General features: G+C 36.6%; 1 protein-coding gene across 1 annotated transcript in view; it reads right to left on the minus strand.

Annotated features, from left to right (window-relative positions):
* AGMO (alkylglycerol monooxygenase) overlaps nucleotides 1–12,125 on the minus strand; it is a 190,317-nt gene that overhangs the window by 72,847 nt on the left and 105,345 nt on the right. The window contains exons 11-12 of the mRNA XM_005153053.3: nucleotides 6,643–6,725; nucleotides 5,522–5,627 (exon numbers count right to left, since the gene is read on the minus strand). Coding sequence (XP_005153110.3) covers nucleotides 5,522–5,627; nucleotides 6,643–6,725 — 189 coding nt within the window. The remainder of the gene's footprint in view (nucleotides 1–5,521; nucleotides 5,628–6,642; nucleotides 6,726–12,125) is intronic.

Genomic DNA, 12,125 nt, shown 5'->3' on the forward strand with positions numbered 1-12,125 from the left:
AGTGCTGACAGAGAAAAATGCAAAATTTCAGACAATAGGTGTGGATATGTATCTTCTTAAGAGTTCTACCTTTGCTTCATCTTTGACTGCATGCTTTTGACTTCTATTAAGTATGACTACCTCCTTGTCTTGTCAAGCAATTAAAGTGACAAAAGTAACAGCAGATGCCTCTTTCATAGTTAAAACTACAGCAAGCAGACCATAGCTTGCATTTTATTACAACCACTCTATACAGCCTAATAATTGCAAGGTAATTGAAAAGATCCTGATAATAAACCAGCAGTTTATTTTTTTTCAGACAAAATAAACATATAACCCAATTCAGGCTTCATTTTAACGACACATTAGATGGTTTCCAACTTGTCTTGATTTTTGTTTTATTTTATGATTGTAAATAAACCCTGGAAAATTCCTTCCCCGATTTTACCACCTGAAACTGCAGCTGTTGGCTGACACTATCAAAGCCTCGCAATTCCGAACTCACGTGCAAATCTCATCAAGTGCAGACACTTCTAATTGATTCCAGAAGTTTTTCTTTTGCTAAGATCAGCGGGCAGAAGAAGAATAATGAGCAGCTTTTAAGCAGAGGGGGGAGGGTGTTGAGCTTGGGGAGTGGAGATTTTAAAAGCTCCAGCTTGGCTGCTCTGCCAGAAATGCAGAGCAATTTTACGGTCAATTGGCCAGAGCATCTGGAACTATACATCACAATCTTTAGTTGATGGTGGTGAAGCTGACTCTCAAACTGTCTAAGCCTAAAATCAGTAATGACTCTGCTGTCACACCTAAGTGGAAACTAACTTAATCTACTGCCAGATTTTACTGTGACTTTTTCTAAGGGACATTATTCCCCTTAGGGAAGTTGTCAAGAATATTAAAAGTCCAGTCTCAGGGATACACTGCATGGTATAGCAGACTTTTCTGAATGAAGCTAACATAGAAAATACAGATTACAAGTTGTGTTTGTTTAATTCCATGTGTGCTGACAAGATGTTTTATCATAAGGCAGTAGAGTTTCCTTCCATCCCCAGCTTCATTTCTCAAATACATTAAAAATACACCAGCCAATCTAGTTAAGGCACAGAGACTGCATAAATGCTGAGGTCATAAATCACCGTGCAGGGCATGGAGCTTTCACCTTAATGGAAACCAAATATGGGATATGCTGCTCCCTGAAAAGTAGCACAGATGATCATAACAAGGGACCAAGGAAAAATGTTCCAGAGCAGAAAACTATCATCTATGTGGAAATAAGTTCTTATGAGTAAATGTTTGTTGTAAGTCAGAACTCATAAGTCAATATTCTAATGCTGGTAAATTACACTAAGAACCAAGTGAGCTAACAGCAAGTCATTGTATGATGAAAGCAGAAATGAGTAGTGTGGTAATATATCACATTAAGAGGGACTGCTGTGGGACACAGAATACAGTGCAAATCACTTCTTTAATAAAGGGATATTATATATTTTATCCAGACAAATTAGCTGACACACTCATAAGAAATACTAGAATTGCATCAAAGATCAGAGAAGCAGTCCATTTGGTACAGAGTACTGTCACCAAAAGTGTTTGGAACAGCTGCATCTACCAAGTTTAGATACTCTGGAGGAGTAAATAAACAATTTGACCACAACCGAGTTAATTTCTGCATTCATTAGTAATGGGCTGAACTATACCCTGCAGCACAAGATTCTATATCTCTTCCAAAGTTGGTTACATTTCTAATGCCCTGCATGCCCACATAAAATAGAAAATAAGTTATTAATTTAAAATATCACACATGTATACAACCTCTCTTTTCCCCTCTTTTCCCCAATGAATTTTTTCCTAGATTTTTTTCCTTCATACCCGTAAATTAATACATGACTGCCAGTGCACACCATGAAGGCACCCCATGAAGCTGCAGTGCAAGAGGAGTGTGGGTGAGATTTACTAGCAGATACAAAGTCTTAGCAGAAACAGAGGTACAAGATAAACAAGCCCATCAAGACAGACATCTGCATTACCTCCTCCAGCTTCCTCACTTCTAGCCCCTTAACTTGATAGTCATTCTCAAGTTGCAGCCACTATGAGAGAAGTTGGTGAAAATATTTAAGACCAGTTCCAACAACATGTCAATGTCTCTTATTTCTACTTGCTCCTCATTAGTACTGCTGTCAAATAGCAGCCAGTGCTTGACCAAAAGCAGCTCATGGAATATGTTGGCCGATGCCAAACCATAGCATTTGGATGGAAACACTTTGAAGAGGTGCACCATCATCACAGATTTATTTTTGCATATCGTGCCTGCTGAACTGTCACATAACTGAACACACAAGCAATGTTTCCTGCTTCCTCCAGGTGGTTAGGAGACTCCAGGCGGTTGGGAGACTCCATCCCCAGTCTGACAGAAAATAATTTGGCTTTAGTAATAAACATGATCATCACATTACACAGGCATGAAGTAATCAGCCTAAAGAAAACTAACTAGGATGAGGTAGCAGAGATCCTCAAGCAGAAACACATTAGTTTATCAGTTTCCTGTCTATTTATAACCAGTCAAATATATCTCTGCCCCCCTAACATCAAGGTTTTCAATGGCCTCCACTCAAGCAACAATTTTTTAAGATCTAAAAATTTCCACAAACATCACTTTTTTTCTTAAAAAAAAAAAATACAACCAAACCCAAACAAACAAAAAAACCTCTGCTACTTTCACCTAACCATCCATATGAAATACTACACAAGGATCAGAAAATGCATGCTCAGAAGCGTGCATTGCTCCACCTCCCATGAGAATTAAAGAGGTCACTTTTCTAATCCTTTTCTAATAATTTCAAATTATTGTCTTGTTGAAGGAAAGGACACCAGGAGAGACCCCCAGATGTAAATCTTGGAATGACTTCAAATATAATAGCAGGGAGAACAATATCTTTATATAATCAGGAAAAAAAATACACAAATTTCCTATGTAACCAAGGCAGGTAAACACAAATTCAAAGTATCAATATATCCAATACTGTACTTACTAGACCTGACACAGTGAACAACCATATTGTACCTTCAGCAAAAACGGAAGTCCATTCTCACACACCTCTGGCTTCATTTTTCTTCCACCTTCCCTGAGCCTCAGTATTAGCAATGTTTCTTGCTCCACAGCAAGCTGCATCACTTCACCAAAGAAAAACTCAGCTGCCTAAGCCAGACCTGCTGGCTAACACAATTAGCTGGGCAGTGAGGGTAAGAGAGGAGCAAGTTACTCCTGTTTCTTATCAAAAATGGACTACCTAGTCCATTCCAAACAAGGGACTAAGAAAAATAGGGAAGTATAATATAAAGCACCGATAGGTCTGACAGGGCCCTGAAGAACTTGGTCTAGTGGAAAATGTTCCTGCCCATGCCTGGGGAGTTGGAACTAGATGATCTTAAGATCCTTTCTAACCTTAACCATGCTATGATTCTGTGACAAAAGGAAAACCATTAGACAGAAAAAAGGATAGAAAAATACAATAGGGAAGAACTCAAGATGGCAATAAAGTTAAAATTTTAATGTCGGAACAAGATCCTTTTCATATTACTTTATACTTGAAAGAATAGGAAGCTCTAGTTCCCTACAAACAATAGAAACAACAATCTGATAATTTTACTTTTACTAATTTCTTAGTAAGAGATGCTTTCACATATGCACAAACACACATGAGCAAGGCTGGTGCATTAATTCTTTTTTTTTAAATTCAACATGTATATTTTGACATGTTATTCTCCCCAAAAGCAGTTAGAATAGCCAAATAATTCAAGCCTGAGAGCTGTCTCTTAAGGGCTACAGAATTAATTGCCAAATTTTAGAATTCTTTGCTTCAAGCCTAATGACTGTAGTAGGCTACTCAGTAAATAATGAAAACATTTTCCAAATGATATTTAAGCAAGCAAAATGCTTAAAACGTCTGCTGAGTTCTGGCATACTCTTATCAAAGGAATTCAAGAACTGTTTGATTTATATACCAGAACTTTGACAATGTAATAATATGGTGGGGAAAAAAAAAGCAATCCAATGCTTAATTAACAGTATTTATCTATCTTTAAATATTGCCTGGTAGTTATTGTTTCTTATCCAAAGTAAAATGACAAAAAAAAAACCAAACACAAAACAAACAAAAAAAACAAATAAACCCCAAACAAAAATCAGAAAACCCACAGTAGCATAAGCTATTTTTCCATTTGCCTATTGCCTGAACTCTTAGAAAAGCAAGAGAATCAGTCCTACTACTAGAAACCTCAAATTAGGAAAGTTGCTGTAAATTTTGCAGATGTTTCAAATCAAAGAAACCATTTTGAACTTGGTTTGAAACTCAGTCCCTACTGGTTTATTTCATTCTTTTCTGATTTTAAGCCAAAACGTAACTTTCTGACAACAGGTCTACTAGTCTAGCAACTCATTCACAATCCTGCTGATAACTGTCTTTGCTGGTAACCAGAACTGAGTAGTTTGGGATTGTTATTCAAACCAGAACCATATTAATTACTCAGTGTTATTTAATTCAGATAATATTAACAAAGTTATTATGAAATACCAACTGTAATGAAAAATAAGAAAAAGGTAGATGTGCTGGTTTTGTCTGGGGTGGAGTAAATTTTCTTTCTAGTAGTTCGTGTGGGGCTATGTTTTGGATTTGTGCCAAAAACAATGCTGATAACATGGGGATGTTTTAGTTACTGCTGAGCAGTGCTTACACAGAGTCAAGGCCTTTCCTGCTCCCCACAGCTCCCCGCCAGCGAGCAGTCTGGAGGTGCAGGAGAAGTTGGGAGGGGACACAGCCAGGACAGCTGACCCCAGCTTACCAAAGGGATGTCCAATACCATATGATGCCATGTTCAGCATATAAAGCTGGAGGAAGAAGGAGGGGTTTAGGGGTATGTTTGCAGTGATGGCGTTTGTCTTCCCAAGCCACCATTACAGGTGATGGAGCCCTGCTCTCCTGAAGATGGCTGAACACCTGCCTGACCGTGGGAAGTGGTGAATTAATTCCTTGTTCTGCTTTGGTTGTACACACAGGTTTTGCTTTACCTGTTAAACTGCCTTTATCTCAACCCATGATTTTGCACTTTTACCCTTCCAGTTCCTTCCCTCGTCCCATCATGAGTGGGTAGAGTGAGTGGCTGTGTAGGGCTTGATTGCCAGCTGGGGTTAAACCACAACAATAGATTAAAAATCAAGTCAAAGACAAGATAAAAATTAATCCTAAGAACACAAAAGCAATCATATTTAATCAGAGCAAAGGCCTATTTAGTCCAGTATCCTATTGTTATAAGTGGCCTCAGTTTGTATTGAGGTACAGTATAAGTACAGACCAAAATATTAGATATTTACGACTATCCAGCTTCCAAACATTTATATGTTTATTTAATTATTATTAATAGAATCATTAATTATTATAATTAAATATAAAAATAATATGCAGAAGCAAAATATTAATGTTTCAGCTTTTCCTAAAAAGGTAAAAAATCTAGAGTCATCAGCATAGACACTTCATAATAAATGTCTTACCTCATATGCATAGCCCAAGGAAGAAAACTGACTCTTGAAGTAGTCAAGTTTGTACGCACCCATGAAGACTAAGCAGCGGATGATTTCCAAAATTCCTGCTTTAGGCCTAGAAATGGGAAGTTCTTCAGATTAATATCCAAGCTTTTATTCTTTGATAACTTGAATGAAAAAAAGAATGTAGAAATAATCTCATGTCCTGCACTTATACCAAGTTGTCTTTCTTAACCTTATAGTTAAGTTTTTATAGTATACACCTTACATGGACTTGTAAAACTGAATTTGCTGGGAGTGAGAATACTCACACATACATAGCAATTGTCTTTTGACAATACTGAACACTGATACATAAATAGTCCAGAATATTTTCAGAAGTGTATTTCTGTGAAGTTTTACTAATTCACATTCTTAATTCCCTAAGCTATACACATCCTTGTTATATTGACAGATTTTTACCTACCCTGAAAGAAACTGTTTAATCCATGTGAGTGAAAGGAATTTCCTTCTGAAAACATAATGACCAGCACATGCAAAGAAGAACTGGTACCTCAATCTCAAAGGAAGCTTCTATCCCACAATTCTGCTTTGGCAGGGCAAATAGCTTCTTCGTAAGAAACTGTAGCTGATATTTACTCTTCTGTAGGGTCATATTGCCTGTATGGACTACATCCATACTGTACATCTCACTGGGCAGATATATTCAAGATCCAATTTGATTTGAATCTCTACTCATTAAATTTAGTCTTAGCACCATTCTTCATATGATTTTGTGTCTACTCTGAGCTACACTGTGTGCTTTTCATATACCACCACTGTATCTGGCACCTACAGCATGTGACACAGAACTGACACAATATGGTTGCTGTGTGAGCTTGAGCAGCCCTTTGGACAGCCTGCAGGTCTCACTGGTCTGCCAGTCTCAGACCCAGAGATGTGAACCCAACAAATACAAGAACAGACGTGAGTAGCCCATCCCTAATTTTTCTGCAAACGACAATAGATAAACTGGTAATTGGTATGGGAACACTCCTAGGTTTAGGTGCTGGCTAGCTATATGCTATTTTCTAGTCAATAGGCAGCAACATACATATTTGATTCTATCTATATTTATCTTTGTATCTTACCTGTTCTCTATAAGTAGTCCCAAACAGGCCAGGGAAAGAATGATAAAGCCAATTCTCAGGAGAACAGTTCCCTGTGATAACATCTGTTAAAAAGTATACAAAGAATTCATGTAGAGAAACTATCTGAAGAGAAATTCAGCTTTAACAGAACAGTAGCTTCAGCTTCCTCAGTCAGTGATATTAGTGTCTGCTTTTAAAGAAATCTGTTACTTTAAATTTTACAACCAAGATACCTGCTCTGCATAGCACACTTGCCTCGAGTGCTACATACAGCTGTTTCCTGAATGCTGTATGTCTAAAATAATGATTAAGATACTCCCTTCTGCACAACGTGTTTTCCCGAAATTACTTGATTCTCTTATGCCTTTACTCAAGAGGGAACAAACTTATTTCTAGATAAAAATCCCAGCAGTCCTCATAGTTTTCTTCCTTTTATGTTACCAGGTCTTTAAAATGGTCATCTTTAAATCTCATTGGATGCCAAAACAAAACATTGATGAGAGTAAGAATTCATATGACATGACAATATGACCATAGTTAATAAAAAACAAAATTAATGTTGTCCCTTTATGACAACTTGACACTTGGTTCCAATTCAGCAAAATGCTTCAACTCATATAATTAACTTCAATCAGATTTAAAACCCTTTCAAACATTAATAAGTGTATTAGTACTTGGATGAGGACTTAAATCTAAATTATATAAACAAAACTCAGGAAAACAGATATTATTTTCATTGTGAAGTTTGATTTTTTCTTTTCATTTATTAAATGTTTATGTATTCTACACAGCTGCCCTTGAAAATCAAATATTTAACCAGTTTTCTTGTTCCCTCCCTGACTTCCTTTCAAATATTAGTTTTGAAAAGCCTTTGTTTCTTCATTTAAAAAACAACAAAAAAGCCCAAAACAAAAGTAGTGGATCTGGCTGAGTTACAGGAATCCTTTTGGGCTTCAATAGCAATAAGGTTTATGAACGGCATCTTGCACTTCAAGACTATAGGCACTGGAAAAATAAAAATCTAGGCATGCCTGCCCTGATTTCAATAAATCCCACTTGGTTAAATGCCCACCTTCCTTTGGTGGTGGCCCCTACCCCTCAAAGAGATCTAAAGTATCTGTGAGCGTGGGAGGCCACAAGAGGATATTCTCAAATTTTACAGCTGTGTGAACTTACAGTGCCCATGTTTGTAAAACACATCAAACCACACACTCAGTTGGGGCAGGTTTCTGTTGTTTTACTGAAGAATCACAAGCACCTACTTAGATATCCTTAAGAAGCAGTTATTGAAAAACAAAATTCCACAATCCCAGCAATATGCAAGCTAAACAGCAGCCCACCAGTTTACAAGCCAGAACACACTTCCCACAAACGACACCTGTCAAGCCACTCTGTTGCACAGATTTATACGAGGATATATCAAGCTCATTGCTGCATTTCTGTGTTCCCAATCTGTTTCATCCCTCCTCATGATAAACTTGCAAAACCTCAGATGGATGATTGCCACCATCTACCTAAGTGTAGACCTTGAGAAAGGATATTTTTATGCTTTTCTTATGATCTTACCCCGGGCATATGCTATTGGCACACCACTGGAGATAGGATATTCAGCTGGAGATTGAACCTGGGGGGTGATTCAGTATAGTAGCTATGTGCTGAGATTCTCACTCGAGTGGGCTTATAATCCTTTATCAAGGTTTGTATCATTTGGAATTAGTTTGCGAAATCCAGGCAGACTTTTTAAAATTTCTCAACAAAAGATTAAATTGAGGGTGCTTCTTTTTGAAAGCTTCAGTTTCTAGAATCTGAAAATCCCACAGATGTTCTAAGTTTAGAAGGCTTTGCATTATTAACATGAAGCAATTTGTTCTGAAGTGACAACATTTTTGGAGAGGGTTTTTTTTATAAAAATCAGGCACAGACTCTATTTATGTTTAATAAAATTAGAAGTTCTCAAACTGCTCATCTAATTACAGTAAATTCAACTACCACTTCAGCTTCCTGTAGAAACTGGATCAGACAAAAATTCAAGAAGTGCATGAAGAAGAGCATGTTTTGTCACAGGCATGAGGGAATTCATCCATGAATTTCTTAAAAAATGTTTTGATATGTTTTTCAATGATTGTTACTTGTGAAATAAAGAAGTCTGTCAGGGAACTAGGGCTGGAATTCAAGACTTCTTTTCTTAGAGACTATCCTCATCTTTAAGTTGGAGAATTATACCTTTTTTAAAACATAGTCCTTCTAAGGTCTGATTTTGATTTGCTCCCAGTGCAATGCACTAGCTTCTACAGGCTGCCTTACAAATGTTTCCACAATGGTAGGGAACTATTCTGAGGAAAGGAACATAAGGTTTTGTATCCCCTTTAGGAAGGAGAAACAACTGAGCATCAAATCCAGATTTCAAGCAAGTCACAATGCAACATGTGGCTAAAACTGCACTTCATGGAAGACAAATGAACCTGCAATGGTTTTGAAACAACAAATGTATGTGTCTTCAGGAAGAATCCAGCAGCACTTGCTATGAATGTGTCTCCAGTTTCTAATTCAAAAGAGCTGTATTGTTTTACATTCTTCAGCCCTCCCAGTGTTTCCAAACTGGCTAGCATTAGACAATCAGTTACCAAGTCCTAGGTAGCTGGGTTTTCTTGTGTTCCAGTTTCAAAAAACTCAGATGCTGATTAATTCTACCTTACATTAAGTATGTTTACTGAAGTGCCTAAAAACATGTTATAAACCCAGGCTTTCTCTGTAATCAATGGAGAGAGAGCACCTTCTGAATGATTATATTTCTTGTCACTCAGTAGACCGCAAATCTAGAGGCTAAATTTGGTCCCCGCACGAAGAGTTGGATTTGAGTGGATGATAGAAACACTTTGCCAAAGCAGGCACTTTGGGGTCATATTTTAGGGGTTTCTCTCATAACTTTAACTAATTTTTTCTTTCTTTCTTTGCTTAAAGATATATTTCAATTGCTATTTCTAGAAGAGTAGGAAACAAGTATTTTAAAGTTAACATATTTTCAGGAAACAATAGCAATTTTTAGTATTATTGTTCTATTATATTGATACTGACTGACCCTGAAATACGATAAGTTTGATAGAGACACTAATATTGCAATTCAGATTGCAGCTTTTGCTCCACAAAGAAAGAAAAGACTGAACACAAGAATATGGAGTGTGATCCTGCAAAATTATATTCCGCATTTTCTCTAAGATGTGCAAAATTTGAGCCTGGACTTCTCATTTGACTCTCCACATCTATCTAAACACAGAAAAAAAAAAGCATAGATAAAGAACTTGAAAGGAATTAATAAATTGCAGTTCAGTTTAAAACATGGATTTCCAGAAGAAAAAAAAAATAGAAATACATTTTAATTTATGTTAGTAAATCCAAAGAACTAAAGCAACTTTGTAATTTAGGAAAATTAAACTCAAATACAAGAAAGCCTTTATCTTTAAATCGTTAAAGTGCTCTATAAAAGAATCACAGAATAGTTAGGGTTGGAAAGGACCTTAAGATCATCTAGTTCCAACCCCCCTGCCATGGGCAGGGACACCTCACACTAAATCATATCACCCAAGGCTTCATCCAACCTGGCCTTGAACACTGCCGGGGATGGAGCATTCACTACCTCCCTGGGCAACCCATTCCAGTACCTCACCACCCTAACAGTAAAGAATTTCTTCCTTATATCCAATCTAAACCTCTGCTGTTTAAGTTTCAACCCATTACCACTTTTTTGGCATAGTAACTACCTGAGCCATGCACAATCATATTTTACAGATTTTATTTTTCAGGTGAATTTGCATTTCTTTTCATATGCTCTCCTACTTGAACCATAACATTTTCAACACTAGCTGTCTGTAAAACTTCATATGGTCCAATGCCACCTGTGGCTCAGAATGTGAAGGACTGGAGGACCCTAAAGAACAACCCACAGGTTACAGTTAATTGCAGAGTTAAGTGGCACTATCATCACATTCACACAGATACATGGCACTGTAATGCCTGAGTACAGTGTTGCAGCCTTCCACTTCCCATGTCTTCAGCTTTCTGGAGTGATGAAAGGTGAGACATAAAGCCTTACTGGGAACCAGGAAGGCATAAGTTACCCTTCACTGTAGATAAACGCAACACTCTCACATACAGCAAAAAATGTGTTCTTGGTCAAGGAGTACCAAGAATTTTGTGGTGAAATACATCATAATGCCATTTGGGAAAAACAGCTTTTAGAAAACAAATCACATGGCATAACTTTTAGCATTATTCGTTTGCTTCCATAACTTTCTCTTTACAGCTCCAGTGGTATAGTTACACGCTGCTTGATTCTTTTTATTTACTTTCAAACATGTATCACCCTATGAAGTGGATACTGGCAGCAGAAGCATCCATTTTCTAGGCATTACTCTACCAAAATCAACAAAATACTCAGTGGGTTATATCACTAAAGTAAACATCATATATTAAACCTACACACTTCAATTTGCAGTGTGAAAAGAATGTGTCTTTTATACATTTGTTAGTGCCAGCACCCTCATTCCACTTAAACATAATATGCATGGATGTATATATAAAATAAATTAGTATTTATATACTGGAGTATTTGTATAAACAGAGAAGCCTGTGTGACCACAGCAGGTTCCCCAATCACAAGTCAGCCACAACTTTGCAATGTGGTTATTGGCTGTAATCAAACAGAAAAAAATATTTCTGTTGGATTTCGATTTCATTGAAAGCTTTAAAAATACCTCAGAGCCTTTATAAAAAGGGGGTTGTTATAGAATTTGAGAAATGCTTTTGTAATCAACAGAATGCCATATTATTATTTTATGTTTTTTTAGAAATAAAAAATAATTTATTTAAATGAAGTAAACGTGTTATTCCAAATACGTATTTAGATGAACATTGAAATATTCAATTTTGACTTTAATATTTCAAAGAACTCAGATTGATTTATTCCCTTTGAAGAATAACATAGATGCTTTTTCTTATCCTGGTGAATTCAGTGTTTCAAAAGGACTGCTAGGAACGACGTCAGCACGTTTCATGAGTTAACAGAGGCCCTGCTGTCATACATCAGACACTTTCAACATTCAAATGAATTATGCTAATACAACTCTATGAAAATGGTAACGTTAGGTGTCTTACTATGAATTTATTTTAACTTAGAATTACTAAAAACACTTAGCAATATTCCATATATAGTAATTGCTTATGTCCTGCTGAATGGATATATTATTTGGGTTCTCAGATTTTGAGATCTATCTTATCCCTTACTACTTTTTCTTTAACTGAAACTGCTCACATATTCATAGCATTATAAGCCCAATAAATGTTACAGTATCTATCAAAAGCTAAAAAAGACACTGCAAAATGTGTTTAAGGTACATTTCACTTTGATTTATGTGATACATGCAGTTCTGGAACTATGAGACTTTCACTTTGAATGTTCTGCAGTCTTACACTCCTAGCACTCTCTC

This window comes from Melopsittacus undulatus, chromosome 1 (genome assembly GCF_012275295.1).
Source record: "Melopsittacus undulatus isolate bMelUnd1 chromosome 1, bMelUnd1.mat.Z, whole genome shotgun sequence".
Lineage (NCBI taxonomy): Eukaryota > Metazoa > Chordata > Aves > Psittaciformes > Psittaculidae > Melopsittacus > Melopsittacus undulatus.